This window comes from Diadema antillarum, unplaced genomic scaffold, assembly GCF_040938485.1.
Source record: "Diadema antillarum isolate AM-2024a unplaced genomic scaffold, OU_Dant_1.0 seq00001184_RagTag, whole genome shotgun sequence".
NCBI classification, from domain to species: domain Eukaryota; kingdom Metazoa; phylum Echinodermata; class Echinoidea; order Diadematoida; family Diadematidae; genus Diadema; species Diadema antillarum.
Window position 1 is genome coordinate 265,255 of NW_027271984.1, and position 19,746 is coordinate 285,000.

The 19,746-nt window shown below is 38.5% G+C and overlaps 2 protein-coding genes across 2 annotated transcripts in view; one reads left to right on the plus strand and one right to left on the minus strand.

Moving 5' to 3' along the window:
- Positions 1-13,425, plus strand: part of LOC139744483 (beta-1,4-N-acetylgalactosaminyltransferase bre-4-like) — a 44,676-nt gene extending 31,251 nt beyond the window's left edge. The window contains exons 5-8 of the mRNA XM_071654916.1: positions 6,666-6,782; positions 10,150-10,337; positions 11,171-11,395; positions 12,915-13,425. Coding sequence (XP_071511017.1) covers positions 6,666-6,782; positions 10,150-10,337; positions 11,171-11,395; positions 12,915-13,425 — 1,041 coding nt within the window. The remainder of the gene's footprint in view (positions 1-6,665; positions 6,783-10,149; positions 10,338-11,170; positions 11,396-12,914) is intronic.
- A 5,674-nt stretch (positions 13,426-19,099) lies between these two features.
- Positions 19,100-19,746, minus strand: part of LOC139744507 (uncharacterized) — a 2,182-nt gene continuing 1,535 nt past the window's right edge. The window contains exon 1 of the mRNA XM_071654941.1: positions 19,100-19,746. This exon is cut by the window's right edge and continues 1,535 nt beyond it. The gene's annotated coding sequence lies outside the window, so the exon portion shown is untranslated.

The following is a 19,746-nucleotide window of genomic DNA, read 5'->3' on the forward strand; positions in this document are numbered from 1 at the left end:
GTGCCTTTGCCGTTTGTGTAAATTTTCGCTGAAAAACTCTAATATTTTTACTATGTAGGTATACCGCCTAATGAAGATTGCCTGGCCGTAAGGCATCCTTTAAACCATTTCAGACTCCGTGACGATTAATGAAATATTCATAACTGGGATCGTCTCTTTGTTGTATACACTACATAGATTGCTCACATACTTTTGATAGATGCTGATATAAGTGATTTTTTTTTAAACAAAGAGGGTATGAGAAGACAGATTAAATTTGCATGTGCATGGTGTGCAACAACTGTCAGGGGCAGGTCCAGGAACTCCGTAAAGGGAAAGCGCCTTTGCAAAATTAAAGGGGGGGGGAGCGCACGCATCACCCTCCCATTTTTTTCTTGTTATTTCTTTTGTTTTAACCAAAAACAAAGAGGGGGCGTGCGCCCGGTGCGTCCCCCTCTGGATCCGCCAGCGTATTTTTTATTTACACGCAAGCCTGTGGCTTTTCGCAATTAAATTCAATGAAACCGCTAGTAATGCGTCTATGCTTACTCCGCTCGTGCCTCCGCTCGCGACGATTCGATTCGTGCACGTTCATCAGTGTGTGCACGGGCTGTGAAAGTTTTGCCTGCCGTGGTAGACCCTCATCGAATAGTACATGTGTAAATTAATAAGTATGTAAACGAGTGCGAAAAACAAAACAATGCAAAACAAAAAATCTGACAAGGAGGAGAGGGGGAGAGAGAGAATCATATTCGCAGGAAAGAGATAAAAAAGCAATGAATATTCTGTGATATCTCATCAGTCATGCGCAACAGTGATCAATGTTATTGCGGGTTCCATATGGAAGACCGGATGCACAACTGTATTGGTGTAGGCTACCTATATAAAATGATGGGGATGTATATTTTTCTCAGCCCCCAACCCCCTCTGTTATATTTGTTGCTATTAAAGGCCCCTAAATTTATCTTCAGACTGATGGTATATTATTTTGTTTCTCAAACCTGCCCCTCTTTTCTTCATACTAGTTTCAAAGACTCACTGTGCATATGCATTTTCCGACCCCTTTCTTTTTCAAATGCATGACTCGTGTATTTCTTCCCTTCCTCGATCACTGCTTGAATTATCATACAATTTATTTGCTTCTTACGACTTTCTCTGCCTCTCCCCTCCTCTCTTTCTCATTTCAAAACTTCACAATGTTTGTTAACAAGACTACTTTCTACATTGATCAGTTTGTCTAGAAACACTGTACAGTCACGTGCAAATTAGTATGAAGGAAAATTACACCACTACTGCATGAATTCATTATCACTTTATTCACTTCTCTTTGTTCAAACACTTTTTTTCATGAAGGTTTATACAGAGATAACCTGATCCTCCAATATCCAAGAAGTATTGTAATACAAACTAGAACTATCACTCAATGTGATTTATACCCCCTACTAACAAAGTAACTGACATTTGCCATATCTCACGTCAAGTGCTCAAAACCTGAGTGAGTACTGTAAATAAATCAACAATTTCTATGACTTTCATTAGAAATACTGTTACCATAGCAACACAATGTTTGACATTAAGAAAAAAATGAAGTTTGCCCAGCTACATCATAACTGTCACATGTGCCAAATCTCAAGTCAAATGCTCAAAACTGAGGGAATAGGGGAATTCACGATGTCATTGTATGATTTTCATTCAAAATAAAATTATGCTGTCACCATATTGTGTCGAGCCCACTAATGTCAATATTATTCGACCGCTAATGTGGCTGTCGTATCTTTAAACATTTACACTCCCACTACCATGACTACAATGTGCCATAATTCAGTCAGATCATTTGATTTTCGTTATTCCGAGTGGTTCCCAATCGACGTGTTCTCTTTTTCTTTTCTTTAATCTGTATACACGCAATCTCAGTTTTATATTCGAAAAGACACACTGTATGTTCCATTCTCTTGCAAAACAAAAAGAAATGACTGTATTTCATTTTTGTAACATATGATCGATGCAGAAAATTCCGGATAAATTCATTTGAATTTGGATCGTGTAATGTCATAACAACCACTAATGTCATAAGACGACGACAAATGTCATAACGACCACTAATACCATGACACGTCAACGACAAATGTCACAATGACCACTTTAATGTCATAACACGTCGACGACAAATCTCATGATGACCACTAATGTCATAACACGTCGACGACAAATGTCATAGCGACCAATGTCATAACGTCGACGACAAATGTCAAAATTTCCATTTTTGCTGCAAATGTCATAAGACGTCGACGACAATAATGTCATAACCATAATCTCATACACGTCGACGACAAATGTCATAACGACCACTAATGTCATAACACGTCGACGACAAATTTCATAATGATCACTAATGTCATAACACGTCGACGAGAAATGTCATAACGACCAATAACGTCGACGACAAATGTCGAAATTTCCATTTTTACTGCAAATGTCATAACACGTCGACGACAAATTCATAGTGACCACTAATGTCATAACATGTCGACGACAAATATCAAAATCGGATTAACCACAAATGTCATAACACGTCGAAGGCAAATGTCAAAATTTCAGTTTTTACTGCAAATATCATAACATGTCGACGACAAATGTCATAACGACCACTAATATCATAACACGTCGACGACAAATTTCATAATGACCGATAATGTCATAAGACGTCGACGACAAATGTCATAACCACTAAACTCATAACACGTCGACGACAAAATAAATGTGAAAATTTCTTCTTTTTACTGTAAATGTCATAACACGTCAATGATAAATGTCATAACGACCATTAGTGTCATAACACGTCGACGACAAATTTCATAATGACCAATAATGTCATAAGACGTCGACGACAAATGTCATAACCACTAATCTCATAACACGTCGACGACATAATGTCAAAATTTCTGTTTTTACTGCAAATGTCATAACACGTCGATGACTTAATGTTAAAATCGAATTAACCACAAATTTCATAACGCGTCGACCACAAATGTCATAGGACCTAATGCATCACAGGGGAGGATCCAGGAATTCTGTAAAGGGGAGGCACCTTAACAAAATCAAAGGTTGATGCAACCTCCTCCCTTTTTGAATTGTATTTCTTTTATTTTAACAAAAATAGGGACGGGGAGGGGCGCCGCGCCCCTCTAGATCCGCGACTGCTTCAGCCACAGGTTAATGGTAAAACCCGATGCTTGCATTACAGGGAGGCGACTTTTCAAAACTACAAGCTGGCGCAACCCCCTATTTTTTTCTTTTCATTTCTGTTGTTTTAACAAAAACAGAAAGGGGCATCAGGGGGAGATGCACCCGTCTCGATCCGCTATTACGTCATCCACAAATGTCAAAACTCATTGCTTGCATTTCATGGGCGGATCAAGGAATTCCGTAAAGGGGAGACACCTTTTCAAAATGAAAGGCTGGCGCAACTCCATCCCCCTAATTATGTTCTTCTTATTTAATTTGTTTAAACGAAAAAAAAAAAGAAAAATGGAGGGGTGCGGCAGTCTTTACTTTTGTAAAGGCGCCTCCCCTTTACGGAATTCCGTGATCCGCCCCTGTGACGCATTCTGAAATTTGTGATAAATTTGGAAAATTTGACATTCATGGTCGACGCGTTATGAAATTTGTGGTTAGTTCGATTTTAACATTTGTCATCGACGTGTTATAACATTTGTGGATAATCAGACTTTGATATTTGTCCGATGTTACGACTTTTGTCGTCGACGTGTTATGACATTAGTAGTCGTTATGAAATTTGTCGTCAACGTGATGACATTTGCAGTAAAAATGGAAATTTTGATATTTGTCGTTGACGTGTTATGACATTTGTGGTTAATCCGATTTTGACATATAATTGTCGTCGACGTGTTAATCCGATCTTGACATTTATCGTAGACGTGTCATGACATTACAGTGGTCATTATGACATTGTCGTCGACGTGTCATGACATTAGTGGTCGTTATGACATTTGTCGTCGTCATCTTATGACATTAGGGAGCTTTAGATTTTAGACGCGCGGACGTTCAAGGGGAAAAAAAAACATGTTCTGAGCGTGCGCAGAAGCGTAAGTCAAGTTGACGTGCGCTTCTGCGCACGCTCAGACCATGTTTTTTTTTTCCCCTTTGAACGTCCGCGCGTCTAAAATCTAAAGCTTCCTGTTAGTGGTTGTTATGACATTACACGATCCAAATTCAAATGAATTTATCCGGAATTTTCTGCATCGATCATATGTTACAAAAATAAAATACAGTCATTTCTTTTTTGTTTTGCAAGAGAATGGAACATACAGTGTGTACATTCGAATATAAAACTGAGATTACGTGTACAGATTAAAGAAAAGAGTAAGAGAAAACGTCGATTGGGAACCACTCGGAATAAAGACAATCAAATGATCTGACTGAATTATGGCACATTGTATTGGGAGTGTAAATGTTTAAAGATACGACAGCCACATTAGTGGTCGAATATTATTGACATTAGTGGGCTCGACACAATATGGTGACAGCCTAATTTTATTTTGAATGAAAATCATAATACAATGACATAATGAATTCACTTAACTCCCTCAGTTTTGAGCATTTGACTTGAGATTTGGCACATCGCGGTGACAGTTATGATATTTAGCTGGGCAAACTTTATTTTTTCTTAATGTCAAACATTGTGTTGCTATGGTAACAGTATTTCTAATGAAAATCATAGAAATTGTTGATTTATTTACTGTACTCACTCAGGTTTTGAGCACTTGACGTGAGATATGGCAAATGTCAGTTACTTTGTTAGTAGGGGTATAAATCACATTGAGTGATAGTTCTAGTTTGTATTACAATACTTCTTGGATATTGGAGGATCAGGTTATCTCTGTATAAACCTTCATGAAAAAAAGTGTTTGAACAAAAAGAAGTGAATAAAGTGATAATGAATTCATGCAATAGTGGTGTAATTTTCCTTCATACTAATACTACACTGTACACGTGACTGTACAGTGTTTCTAGACAAACTGATCAATGTAGAAAGTAGAAAGTAGTCTTGTTAACAAACATTGTAAAGTTTTGAAATGAGAAAGAGAGGAGGGAAGAGGCAGAGAAAGTCGTAAGAAACAAATAAATTGTATGATAATTCAAGCAGTGATCGAGGAAGGGAAGAAATACACGTGTCATGCATTTGAAAAAGGAAGGGGTCGAGAGAGGTCGGAAAATGCATATGCACAGTGAGTCTTTGAAACTAGTATGAAGAAAAGAGGGGCAGGTTTGAGAAACAAAATAATATACCATCAGTCTGAAGATAAATTTAGGGGCCTTTAATAGCAACAAATATAACAGAGGGGGTTGGGGTCTGAGAAATAAATACATCCCTATCATTTTATACAGGTAGCCTACACCAATACAGTTGTGCATCCGGTCTTCCATATGGAACCCGCAATAACATTGATAACTGTTGCGCATGACTGATGAGATATCACAGAATATTCATTGCTTTTTTTATCTCTTTCCTGTGAATATGATTCTCTCTCTCCCCCTCTCCTCCTTGTCAGATTTTTTGTTTTGCATTGTTTTGTTTTTCGCACTCGTTTACATACTTATTAATTTACACATGTACTATACGATGAGGGTCTACCACGGCAGGCAAAACTTTCACAGCCCGTGCACACACTCACTGATGAACATGCACGAATCGAATCGTCGCGAGCAGAGGCACTCACACAACTCTTCGCAACGAACCCGAGCGGGGTAAGCATAGACGTATTACTAGCGGTTTCATTGAATTTAATTGCGAAAAGCCACAGGCTTGCGTGTAAATAAAAAATACGCGATCCGCCACTTGTTGTCGTGAGCGCGTAGACCACAGCAAACGTTGGACCACTTTACTTTCCCTGTTCTTGACCTTTTGTATGGTTGTTTTTTGATAACGTGTACTTTTGATAGCTGATTTCACAAAATACTGCGGTCGCTCGATATTTTGCATTCTTCAATCCATGATGTCACGTTTGTTTACAAAATGTTACACTGACTCACTTCGAATTAAAAAAAAAAGGACAAAAATCACTTTGCGTGAAATGTTTGCAACGAAGTTAACCCGTGGCAAGTTACCGCAGGCCAAGAACCGAACTTCGGGGACTTTCGTCAGCTACGTATACTTTGCAAAGCAAACGTGTGACGTCTTTGTCTCAACCATCATCCCTGGCGAGTCATTCAACACAGTGTGGTTTTCAAAAACAAAATATTAAAGACACTACTTAACAATGCGGTGACTCAGTTTTCAATGTTTTCGAACTTTGGACAGACTGAGCTCTTAAATGATTAATCGGTATAACTAAACGCTCCAGAGTTCAAGAGTTTTAAACATCATCATGCTTTACTACGAAGCTGACTATAAATAGAAAGCGTCATCCTATCAAACTTTCAGAAATGATGAATTATAACTCTACCATCTATTGACAGTCAAAGAGATTTTTCTCGTTATCCATCTTCTTGAAGAAGATCAGAAATTATACCGCAACTTTTCATATCTTCATTTTTACCCAATATCAGAAGTGCAGATGGGTTCTGTTTTCCTCGGGATCTGACCTCAACTAAACACTACACTCAATTCTCATGTGATCTCCATTCTCACGTGATCTCCATTCTAACATGTGATCTCCCAACAGGTCGCCATAATCATCCCGTTCCGTGACCGACTCGCCCATCTTGCCATCTTCGTTCGACACATGATCCCCTTCTTGCAGCGACAGAATTTGGAATTCACCATCTTCGTTGTCGAACAGGTAAAGACATAGAACCCCCACTCCTCGTTCCCATCGAGATGAAAACAACAACAAGTCAATTTAGCAATTATAATAACAATAATGAAATTTGATAAAGAGAAGGTTTTTATTTACACACGACAACCGCTCGAGTGTCACTCACATAATGCTTAATATTGCACACAAACGTAGAACTATAAGGGGAAATAAAGAGAATTTAAAGATAATTTCACAAAACTTCATTTTTTGAAACGAGTGTACGTTCCTCCCACCTGTCAATGACGTATGTTAAGGGTAATGTCATTCCCCCTGCTTTCTGAAAGAGTCAGGTCAAGTGCTCTTCTATTATGCAAGAAAAGTGAAAGACATCGCAAGCTTTAATAGTTTTCTCATCCAGCCATGGCGGCGCTGAAACTTCAAACAATCATAACTTTTGAACGGATTGACCGATTTTCCTCAAACTTTCACCGATATGTTCTCCTGATATTTCTGCATTCTCTTAATTCACATGAATATTAAGGTGAACTTGTCCTTTAAGGTGATATGTTCTTGTATTGTGAGGGGAGGTCATAATGATCCCCTCATGTTATTTGCATATCATTGTGATTACAGCAGACATTGATTCATTTCATTTCATTTTATTTCATTGTCAACAAAACAAAATATTTACAAACGCATAACGCAGAATCAGCACAATGTCATGAATGCTGTAACAAAGAAGAATACAATGAACTGTCAGTAAATGCTGTGGCATTCCTGGTAGTACCGAATGAAAATTAAAATTGTTGGAAATGGAGGGGACAGCTGATAATCAAAGCCTGTAACATGTGTAATTTTCAGTCTCCTCTTGGACAATGAATGATAACTGGCAATCATTATGTTCAGTTACGTTCTTATTTTCTTCAATTCTTCGTTCGACGCAGACGAAATACTTAACTATGCAGTTTGATTTCGAAGACACGAAAGAGTGGAGTAATAACTGTTGATATCTCCTTTGAATGAATTCTATTTATCCATTTTTTATTTAAAAAAAACCAAACAAACTTGAGCATCAACATAACGATAAGATTTTACACTGGTTGACCTTGTATCAACATAAACATACGGTTGCAGAGCAAAAACAATCTTTGCGATCGTATCTTCTATAGGCTGAATTTGGAGATACGGTACAATATCGACATTCTTTCAGCATAACAATTCATTCAAGCGCATTGTCAGGCAACTATTCTGAGTGGAACGATGTTGTTCGTTTTAGGAAGACTTCGTTTCCTCATTTTCACGTTTTTCCACGGCTCAACAAGAGGCACAAAGTCATATTGTTTGGTTATTTTGCTTGCACTGACGTGCTCTCGAGGGCCCCCATCTCCAGTGTGTGTAATGTGTATGTCAGTGCACAACGACTGAGAATGACTCAGGCGCCGTTAATGATAGCTGACACTTTAACGAAAAATAGGCATATATCTCAACACACTGCATAAACAGTCACTGCTGTTTTCATAGCAATTTCCTTCCTCATGTTCCGTACACTCTGTAGTCCTTATAAACATAAATAGATAGATGTTATGTATATAAATATTTGTGTGTGTGTGTGTGCACGCATTCTTAATGCGTAAAAAATAAAAGATTTACCAAAAAAAAATGCTTTAGACAAGAAGAAGGAAGAAAGATTTTATGTACAAAATTCTTTCTTTCTCATTCGTAATATTGACAATGTGGAATTTATGTTGTCACGATGAAATTTGTGTTATTTTCAATGTCATGAATTAATTTGTGTATTGTTTACATGAAAAAGCGCGAAAAGTAAAAGATTGACCAAAAAAACTTTCCGAAAGACTATCCAACAGCTTTAAGAATGGTACTTATTTGATCATTTCCTGAAAAATCTAGTCACATCTATAATTGATACACTAAAGTGTTTCTTTTTCCTTCAAACGTTCCCTCTTCATTTTATCGCATCCACTAATTCTTCGTCTCATTTTTCCTTCCTGCTTTTTCCATCTCTCCCCTTCCGTCTCTACCTCCCTCTCCCTCTCTCTCTGTCTTCGCGCCAAGTCGATTTCTATTTTTAACTTGGACATAATGAAAAACATTCTTCGGTGTTTTGGTAGTCATTAAATAAGTAATGTAAATGTATAGCGTTTATTGTTTGTGATTGTTTTATGTTGGACTGCACTTCTTCTGCCGAGTGTATTAATGTAAAGGCTGTTTACTGCCAAGCATTATCTGTTGTTTGAAGGTGACACGGCACCGTAATGCATCCTTTCTTGTGTTGTAATAACCCAAGAAATTATGTTTAAAACAAAAACAATGGCAGGAAAGAGTTCTTTAAATGAATAAAACCATCCATCTCTTATTGTTATAAGCATTAGTGTTATACTATTCTATAATTATATCATTATGAAAATAATCGTTATTGATCATTATTGTTATCATTTTTTTAACTTTAATACCATCAGCGATGAGGTCCTTTAAGGTCTTGTACTGTTAGTTTCTATAGATTTCCTGATCTTTCTTTGTGCGGATTTCTGATATGTTCTCGATAGCGATGGGCAAGCTGAACTGTGAATATCATAGCTACTTCAGATGATTACAAGGCACGTGCCTGTTGTAAGCGATCGCTTCCTCACAGAATGCATAATGGATCATACGATATGCATTGTGAAATATTAATGTTACGAGTATAAACGCGTTTAGAAATGGGGTTGTGATAATGAGGATACACCGACAAATACTTCAATGACTGAGCGTTATTCTATGTATGTCGCTTATAGCTTTCATCGTCTTTTGTCTGCATGCTTTTCATCACAGTTTCGGCTTTTTCCCTTTTCTTTTGAAGAAAAAAAATCCATTTCGGGGTGTCCATTGATATCCATGCCATACTACATCCTTAAGAAATAAAGCAATGGAAATTGAACATAAAAAGTATCAAATAACATCAAAGAAAGAAAATGAATGAAATCTTGCACAAGCTCACCACGCATGTGAAAGTATAGTAAAAACTAATTTCTAATAAGCGCTGTTGGTATTTTCATCCTATTTTGATTTGAATCCAGAACATAGCGACTGGCAATCGAGAAATTATGATCATTAATACAGATTTTAAAAAAGGAGGGTGCCAACCATCAAGATGTGACATTAATGCCGTATCTGATGTTATTGCCTCTCACTTCTTCCCCGAGAGCTTAGGTAAATGTTAAGTCATGCTCCTGTAAGATGAAAATGGAAGCGTAATTCCTCGCATCTGCTTTGACCGCAATAGAATAAACATTGGAAAGCACGACATTTTGTAATATCACAAAGCTCCAGTTTGTATGTCTCTAGATAGCAAGATGTTTCATCATCAGATCTGGCACTTTCATTTTGGTTTTCTTCCTTCCACGTAACCAAGAATAACGACAAGGATTTTAACCGAGCGATGCTGCTCAACGTCGGATTCGTCGAGGCCCTCAAGCTGACCAAGTACGACTGCTTCATCTTCCACGACGTCGATCATCTCCCGATCAACATTAACAATTACTACGGCTGCGACCACATGCCGAGACATTTCATCTCTGGTGAAGACACTTGGGGATACACGTGAGTAATAAAGTCAGGGGAGCAGCGAAAGATAAGATGCAATGTGGCAAAGACTAACAATGTGAATAGTTACAACAACAGTTACTCTGTCCCTACTAAAAAGGCCCTTTACACTAGAAGTGTAAAGATGGTACACTGTGTACGAAACTGTTACGTCATTGGGAAAGATCAGAAGACGATATAGACGAAGAACAAAAAAGAAAAACTAAACAGAAGAAGTACATCTATATTTTCCCATTCATATGTATCTATATACGAGATAAAGACCGCAATGCTGGACAGACAAACTTGGAGTGCCATTGTGGATCGAGAATACCACTCGAATTAAGCAAGCAAGCAAGCAGTGGATATCTATATCATTTTTCTTATCCATCTATCAATCTGACTATCAAGTTATCCATGTGATAAATCGATCTAGTTATCGACTCCAGATATCTATCTCACTATCTAGTTATCTATCTAATATATTTATACTGTCTAGTTATCTATCTATCCACTATCTATCTATTCCACTCTCCTGCCCCCCCCCCCCCCCCGCCTCTCTCGAAAGAAAGAAAGAAGGAAATGGAAGATATATGATTATTTTTTGTTGTTTAAATCTTGTATTGGATAGATTAAGCTCGCTTCATCGGAACTCAGCTATTAGAATGATTAGATTTCGATCAGAATCAATACAAATGGAACGAGTTTAATTCTACCGTATTACAAGTTTATCAGGATTGGGAAAGGGTTGCTTACCAAGGTAGATATGAAAACATCTTTATGGCGGCTACGTCACTGGGTGGTCATTGTATTCTTTCATATCTTTGCTTTATCTATCACTTTCGATTCAGTCTGATGTACCAGGAGCTCTTCGGTGGGGTCACCGGTTTAACCCGGAAGCAGATGTACGACGTCAATGGCTTCTCCAACGTATACTGGGGGTGGGGCGGTGAGGATGACGATTTCTTCAACAGAATACAGCAGAAGGGCTACTACCGGACACGACCGGCCGGACACATCGGTTTCTACAACACCATCCCACACGGGCACAAGGCCAAGGACGAGAATTTCGAAAGGTGGGCAAGCTTCAATTCGCGTTTTTAGCGAGGGACGTGATGGAAAATGGCGAAATTGGGTCAATATCTGTAGGGCAAGACCCGTGAAAGACCACTGAAAGACAGTAAAAATTGGACAGACCTCTCCATGATCTCTCAGTGAACTTTCAATGATCTCCGAGGTCTTTAATGATTCCTAAGGGATCTTTTAATAAAATCTATGCATGGTCTCCATGGTCTATAAAAAAAAAAATCGAATCGGTTTAAAATATTTTTTCGGCAGTCTACCATGAAAATGGTCTTTCGGCAGTCTTCCAGCGTTCTCTCAATGATTGCTCAAGGGACCTACTATAGTCTTTCAATTATATTTTGGCAACCTCTAAGAAATTGCCACATTTTTCTTTTTGAAGATCACTGACTGAAATATTATTGAGAGATCATTCAGGGACCACTGAAAGATCAGTTTCTCAGAGATCTTGATCGACATCTCAGAGACGTACCGCAAGGAGTACGTTAGATGATCTGTCACTTACCTCTCAAAGAGTCTTATTGGGCTCTCAGGGAACGTTCAGCTATCTTCACGGTCCCACAGAGATCTCTTGAGAAAATTGCTGGGAATTTCTTTTCGGTCTTTCAATGATCTTTCAAGGGTTTTTAGAGTCATTCCACATAGACACTATTTTTATCTGGTCTTGGAAACTGCATGCATTGGGATCTTGCCAATATATATAGTTGTCTGCAGTGGTGTCTTTGCCTATTCGGTTTCGTCGTAGCACAAGCATAAAAAGAAGTTGAAATAATATTATGATCTAAATTCACTCCGCTGGCTGCGTAGCTTCGTACTTTAAAAAAGTTCATGTTTAGCAAAAGACCATTACGAGAAAGTGGTACGAGATTTATGCCTCGTGCCATTGAGCCCTTGAAGATATAGGGAATCTGGTGATGGCAAACAAGACATAGTTTAGTGATACATGTATTGGTGACCAAATGCAGAGCGCATTGACGATTTGGGCAGTGAAGGACATACAAGATCTAAGCTGATGTCTAAGCTATAATGGGATTTCTAGCCTTTGGAAAAAAAAATCTGTTCTCAAGTTAATACAGTTTATATGAATAATAGATTATGTGATCATATTGTCCAATTTGTACACAATAGAATTTTGAATGAATCTCATCGGTCTGGTTCATGGACCTAAAAAAAAATAAATAATGAATAAAAAATGCCCAAACCAAACAACCCACACAAAATGGGCGTATTACATAGCCTCCACAGAAAAAAAATGAAGTTTCATTCTAAGTTCATTATAGAAATATCGTCAATTATAAGAGGTACGTGTGCCATGCCCATGTGACACAGTCGTGATTTGCATAATGCATAATTCATAGACTAGATTTGATAAGATTTGTTAAATCGGGTCTCTGTGATATTCAGTGCTTATCAGTTGGCAGTAAGAGTGAAGACATACAAAAATGTGTGCGAGTTTACGTCGTCTTTCACTACTGTTTCATTTTCTTTCTTGGCCAAATACAAACTGTTCAGGTTTTGTCTTCTGCATTTCGGATCGGAGCGCACGACCAGGGACGGCTTGAGCAATCTTGTGTACGACGATCCCGTGGTCGAGCTTACGCCGCTATTCACCAAGATTTCTGTCGACATCAAAGAATTGCCTTGGAAGACAGAGTGGGTGAAGTGCAGCGAAGTCAGGGACATGTTTAACCCCGAGATGTACGGGGCGGTCGACCCCCACCGCGGGTCCGAATCCGATCTCGATGGAGAAGCCCGACCACCCAATGGCGTGAACCGACCACCGAAGAGCCCCGCACGACTGGAGGATCGTTCGCCTGGGTCCAAGGATACGCGCTCAGGTACGCGCGACGTGGCGCGACCTCCTAATAGCGCGGACCAATTATCGCCCATTGGTGTGAACCAACGGGAGCACCGGGTGCTCGGCTCTCGGCGTATGCGCTCACTACCGAGGCAACCACCCGATCTCGTCCAATACAACGTTGAGAAGTCTGCTCGCTACGACAAGAAAGACAGTAAACATTGAGTCGTGGCCATGAATCCCTTAGAGCAACCTAGAACTGATCCCTCCGTGTCAGGCGAGCTTTCCGATACCTTTGTACATCTTGCGTTCGCCATGTTCTCAGACAGTTTGGTCTGATTCATATTCAGCGTCCTGCTCCTCGTGGGAACGGTATCCTTCAAGGGTACCGCCCAACCCTGCGGGAAGAGAGGAAAACACAATTAATGTCTTCACGAACAGGGATTGTGACCAATGCTTTTTTATAGCGAGTATGAAATCTCACGTGTCCTCTACAGCAGCCGTCTTAGCGACTATGACGATGCGTCCGTACTCCTTTCGCCGCGCAATATAAACGACTGAAAGGTTACAGATGAACTTCAATCATTGGGGCCAATCGTCTATCAATGACTGACTGGGCTGCTTGGCCTTGAGAGAATTCAACGGCGGATCTGTACAGGTGGATTTCAAAAGATCATTGTGCTTTTCGTGCTGAGTGACAGACGCCGGATAGACTTTGTATCATGTAGGAGAAGAATCGTTCTGCATTTCCAGCGTTTCGTCACGGTCAATATCAGCGGAGAAGGACGAACGAACATAGCAATGAGCTTTCTTGCTCCTATTTTTTTTTCTCGAAGGTGGCATGTTGCAATCATTGGATGTAGATCGTAGATCGACTGTCAGTTTGTTAGTGAGACACCAAATATCTTATTATCACGTTTGTCGCCTGTGATGGAATGGGCAGATTAGTCAAGCTCAAAGAAAGTGTAGCCACCTCAGTCTACAAACTATCATCATGTACTCTGTATTTATGTGCTTGAAATTGAATCCTTCTGTCTTGCCTTTGTGCTTCGGTAATATTACCTATAGTACCTCCTTAGTATTACATGATACTGATAATTACGCATTTCGCCAGCGCACGATTTCATTTCAAACTAGGTGTAACCAACACAGTGTGTTCACTCTTTGAATCTGTTCTCTCGCATGCGAGAGAGTAAGCTGTTCAAATTCATGAAATTCTTCCGTCGCGATGGTTTCATTGCAACTGATTGACAAATTGCCCTACATCAATGTAAATACGCACTGAATTGAACTGTGTTTCAGTAGTAGCCATCATAAATGAAATCATGGGCGTACATCTCGATGGAAGAATTTCATGAATTTGAATAATATATAATCATTACGCAGTACCCGCTGCATGCTCTAAGATTTAGAACCAACACTTGCTGTCGGGCGAAAGCTCGGTGGTCTCGTGGAGATGACGCCTGTCCGGAGATCAGGAGGTCGTAGGTTCGAATCCTGCTTGAGTATGTACGCCCACGATTTCTTTTATCATGGCTACTACTAAAACACTGATTGATTCAGTGCTTATTTACGTCGATGTAGGGCAATTTATCAATCAGTTGCAAAGAGTAAGCAGTATTCTCTCTTATACTTGGAAGGATTCTAAGGTTTCTGTGATTGGTACCCAGATAGTACGGATTCACCTTCGAAATCTCACATGTCAATATATTATTATGTCTTTCATTACTGCTTTTATTACACCACTTACTGCGATACGTCTGTCTTTCGTTTTATATGATACACATTTGTCTTCTGATTTTCGATACCTCTCCTCATCATACTTAAGAATTTCTTTCTTTTTTCAAACCTCTCTCCCCCCCCCCCCCCCCCAAGAAATATATCATGTAGAAGGTAATTTGTATTGTTCTCAACATTTCGTTTGGGGTGTGTGTTATTCCCCCCTCTCCACCCTCTCATGGTTGTCAACGTCAGTTATGAAAGTCCTATTACATTAACAATTTCTACTTTTGCAATATTATTCTTCGGTACCTGAAAGCCCTGGAAACACTGATGGTGTGACAGAATATGGCTTGTACGCTTGATAGATTGAAGAACAAAAACAGAAAAGAAAGAAAGCAAGCTACCGCGAGAATGAGCAGAAATTAAAGGAGGAGGGGGAGGAGTAGGAAAGAAGAAGAAGAAGAAGAAGAAGAAGAAGAAGAAGAAGAAGAAGAAGAAGAAGAAGAAGAAGAAGAAGAAGAAGAAAGAGTGGAGAAACCCTGCATACGGCCTGAAAGAATTTTTCGTCAGAGTGGTGTAGGATAGCGTAAGCACGTCGTGCAGAGCGTATATTAAAGACTTGTGTTTAAACTGCGTACTTCGTGCGTCAGTCCTTACTCCGAAAGTACGAAATATTTATATATATGTTATACACGTTAAAGGGATCGTACAGTTGTGGTTGAGACCTAATTCCAGGTTTCTAACATTTTTTTTGGTTAAATAATGAGAAACCTCTAATGAAATATGAAAGAGCACATAATTCTTTAAGGAATTCAACGTTCATTTGATGAAAATTGGTTTTGAAATGGCTGAGATATCCAAAAAAGAGCGATTTTAATGAAGTGTGGGACCCACACTTTATTACGATCGCTTTGTTTTATATTGTTTTTGGACGTTTCAGTCATTCCAAACTCGATTTACATCAAATAAACTTTGAATTCCTTTTAAAATGGTATGCTCTGTATTATATTATAGGTGTTTTCTTGGTACCTCGCAAAAAGTTAAAAGCCCAATTCTCATCTCCACCAATACTGTACCATTCCTTTAACGTTGCAAATATTAACCCATATTGATGAAATGTTCTCGTGTACACCCATACATCTATGCCTAAGACATAATCTAGTATTTTCTTTTTCTAATCATGGTCTTTCTTTCACACAATGGTGGTATCAATAAACTACGCATGACTCATTCTTGTACTTGTTGTGTCTGTTCCCCATTCTATTTCCATATTACATGTTCTCGTCACGCTATTTCTAAAATTAGCGCATCTCGAAAAGTAGATCATGTATTTTGTACCTTTGTCATGATACACTTTTATTCAGTCAATCATCCTAGCAGAAATAGAAATCAATATTGAATACGCGCATACAACTCATATACCTTTCAGAGGAATAGTCAGTTGCTAGGTGATTACATCTATTACTGAATATAACAGCTGGTTTCCCGAAACGTAACCGAGTAACTTCATACAACCAATGAAATTTAAAGAAGAAGATGCCAATTGGGAAAGCCTAACTTGGCTGTATTTTTTTTAGACTAGTCTAAAATATAAATAATTCTATATTGTGAACATTTTTACAATCGCGAGTACTTGCTACAATTAACCCTTCTCAGAAGGATATTGTAAATGGGTGATCAGCCGTGATTTGATGACGAAATAGGGGGGGGGGGGAAGGGGTATGCCGGCAATGAGCCTTTAAGATGTATTATATTAGTGGTGATATAGTATATCAGATCAATCTTTAGTTATTTTTTTGTAAGTAGTCATCGTAACTCATTGAAAAAAAAACACATAAACTAGGCTCTGTGCATGTTTGGCAAAGAAAACTTACGTTGAAACTTTGTCAGTTCAAATATTTTATCAAAACAATCGTTTTCCGATGTTTTACCAGATTTGTATTTTTTTTCTTTTTGTTTTGGTAAAATGGCAGACACTTTTTTAATAAAGCTCCTTATGACAGGACAGAAAAGAAGATTCTATATACCGGTATTTTGCATTGTGTTTTGACATAAGGATGCATTCAATCATGTACTCATGTAGATTCCTTGATCAATGCAATTTTAGATGAAAGGAGTTACCTGTATGTGCTCTGCATACAAGTCATCAAGAAAACGAGCTCCTCTACCAAACGTAACGTCAACGGTTCAGATGACATTACTGTTTATTTATGAATGAAGACACATTGTTCAAAATACATTAAATCGGGAAGTTGATTGCTCCTTAATGTGTAGCAAAAACTATTCTGACGACATAATCGATTTAGATCTTGATTCATCCAGGTATTATGCTAAAATCGTGTAAATTAAATCTGTTCGACTGGACTTACTTGTGAAAATCACGGAGAGAACAGTTTCGTGACTCGTCCGAGTCACTTCTTTAGCTCTGTCTGGCTGGCGAGCCCATTCACCCGTGGAGGGTGAATGGGCAAAACGAAACTATTCTGCCCTACTTTGGCAAAAGGAAGCAAGTGACATACCATCCGAATTTGAGTTATTGATGTTTTCATAATTCACATAATGATCTCTTCTTCCAGGCCAAATGTCATGCAGAAACACTCATCCTACTAAGAGATATGTTAGATAAGACATCATGATAGTCCATTTACGTCAGTGTAAATGACAGACACATTTTGCTCTTTTACAAGAAATGTCACTTTTGTCACTTACTTCCTTTTGCCAAAGTAGGGCAGTATAATTCTCCTCGTGATTTTCACAAGTAAGTCCAGTCAAACAGATTTAATTTACACGCTTTTATCCCGAGGACTCAATGAGAGGTCAGTCGTGATGCCACAGTCTCGCCGTAGACTACCAGATGGCGCTCTTCCAATATCATTCAATGATATCTCTTCGTTAGATGACACAGCGTCATCTACGGCCGTACATTGCAATGTTCGACATCACGCTCTGTCTAGTCAGTTATTTCGTCACTACGAAATGATTTTACATCGGTTATTTTGTATTCATAGGTGGTACATTGTAGTTTATAATACAGTGCTATCCTTGAGACTATATGACGTCGAAATACGTCGAAATAAGCAACGATGATTGGAAAAGATTTCTTTTATTGAAAAATCAGTTTTGCTTTCATCGAATGCCGAGATTGTGATTTAGTTGTCCCAATGTCAATTTCCCAAGCCCAGATTTTTCATGCTTGTGATTTTTTCAAACAGTGTTTCTGGCCGATTTGCCCAACCATCTACCGTCCTTGCGCGATATGAGTGCAGGGTATCATTCCGGCTCGACCTTCACATGCTCGGCCAAAGAGCAAACCTACGAAGTAAAGTGTCACCACCTTTGTTTTTGTTTTTTTATTTTTGACAAAATTACTGGACACACACACGCTTCATCACAAACACGTCCATTAGGCATATTATACAGTCACACACCACCCACAGCCAAACGCATTTTGTTAATGCTTGTCCTTCTGAAAGAACTAGCAAGGAAAAAGAGACGGCAAATTGATACAACTTACAAGAGCATTCATTGTTTGACCACCACCCCCTCCTCCCCCCCCCCTCCCAACCCGCCCCCATTCCAACTATCTTTAACATAGACATTGATAGACACGATACTCTTTCCACTTGTTTTCCCCTGGACAATTCTACATAATATTATACTTTTCATAATTATTATTCTTTTCAAACGTTCCATTACTGTACTGAATACGGTTCGGAATTACACGAATCATAGTATTATTAACAATCAGACAGACAGTATTTGTAGTTATTTTTGATTGGTTTTAATGGTAAAAAGAAAATACAACAACAAAAAATATATATCCACTCGTATAATCATTGCATGATGCAGGCGTAAATATAAAATATAGTGATATGCGGTATTTTTCCTTTTGTTATAATGAGGACAAGGGACAGCTAACTGTATAGTAGCAAGTACAACGTTAAGAAGAACACCATTTATATATCGCACCTGAAGTCAACAATACAGCATGTTGTATCTTTCTGATAATATTCATGAGGATTTAGAATATAATGATAGCTGGTAATGCTGCCGGAATAATATCCATAGTTATAATTGGTCACTAAAGTTTAGCATAGTAATACCTGTAAGCATAATTCATTATATAGCTGAAAAATGTTGCCGAAATGATATCCATAATCATGATTGGTCACTAAACTTTAATCTAATAATACTTGTAAGCATAATCTATTAAAAAGGACGATCTAGGCAGTCAACTCCTGGTTTCTCACTTTACGAGGGTTAACCATTTAATCGTATAAAATTTGTAGGAAGTTACAAAGGGTTACAATATCAGCCTTTAAGGGGATGGACAGAGGGGTTTTCGCATAACACAATTTAGAGGGCTAATCGACTTTTCTAGTACACTTTAACCGTAACATCTTGACAAATTCAAAGTTCATTTGAGAAAGGAAAGATTGAATAAAAAAATGACGGAGTAATTTGACGAGTTCTTTATTTCTTCCTCCGTGTAAAAGGTATATTGTATTCTTTTATATGTAACCACATTGCAAACGACAGAATTTATCGGCATTAGGTTTTCAAGCTTGTGTCTGTCATCACCTCAAACGAAATATTCAAACTAAAATTCGCTCCCTTTGTAGCGACTGATTGTCAAAATATGTTCTAAAGCCTCCGGGCACGAAGTAGCAATATGCGCACACACATGTGGCCTATTTGGTTGGTTGATAAAATATATGAAATAATCACATGAATGAGAGGAAAAACATAATGATTAAGGATATGCTGTGCAGTAGATGATTTCTTTTCTAGTCCATGTTGTTGTTCATGCTCTAACAGTTCCAT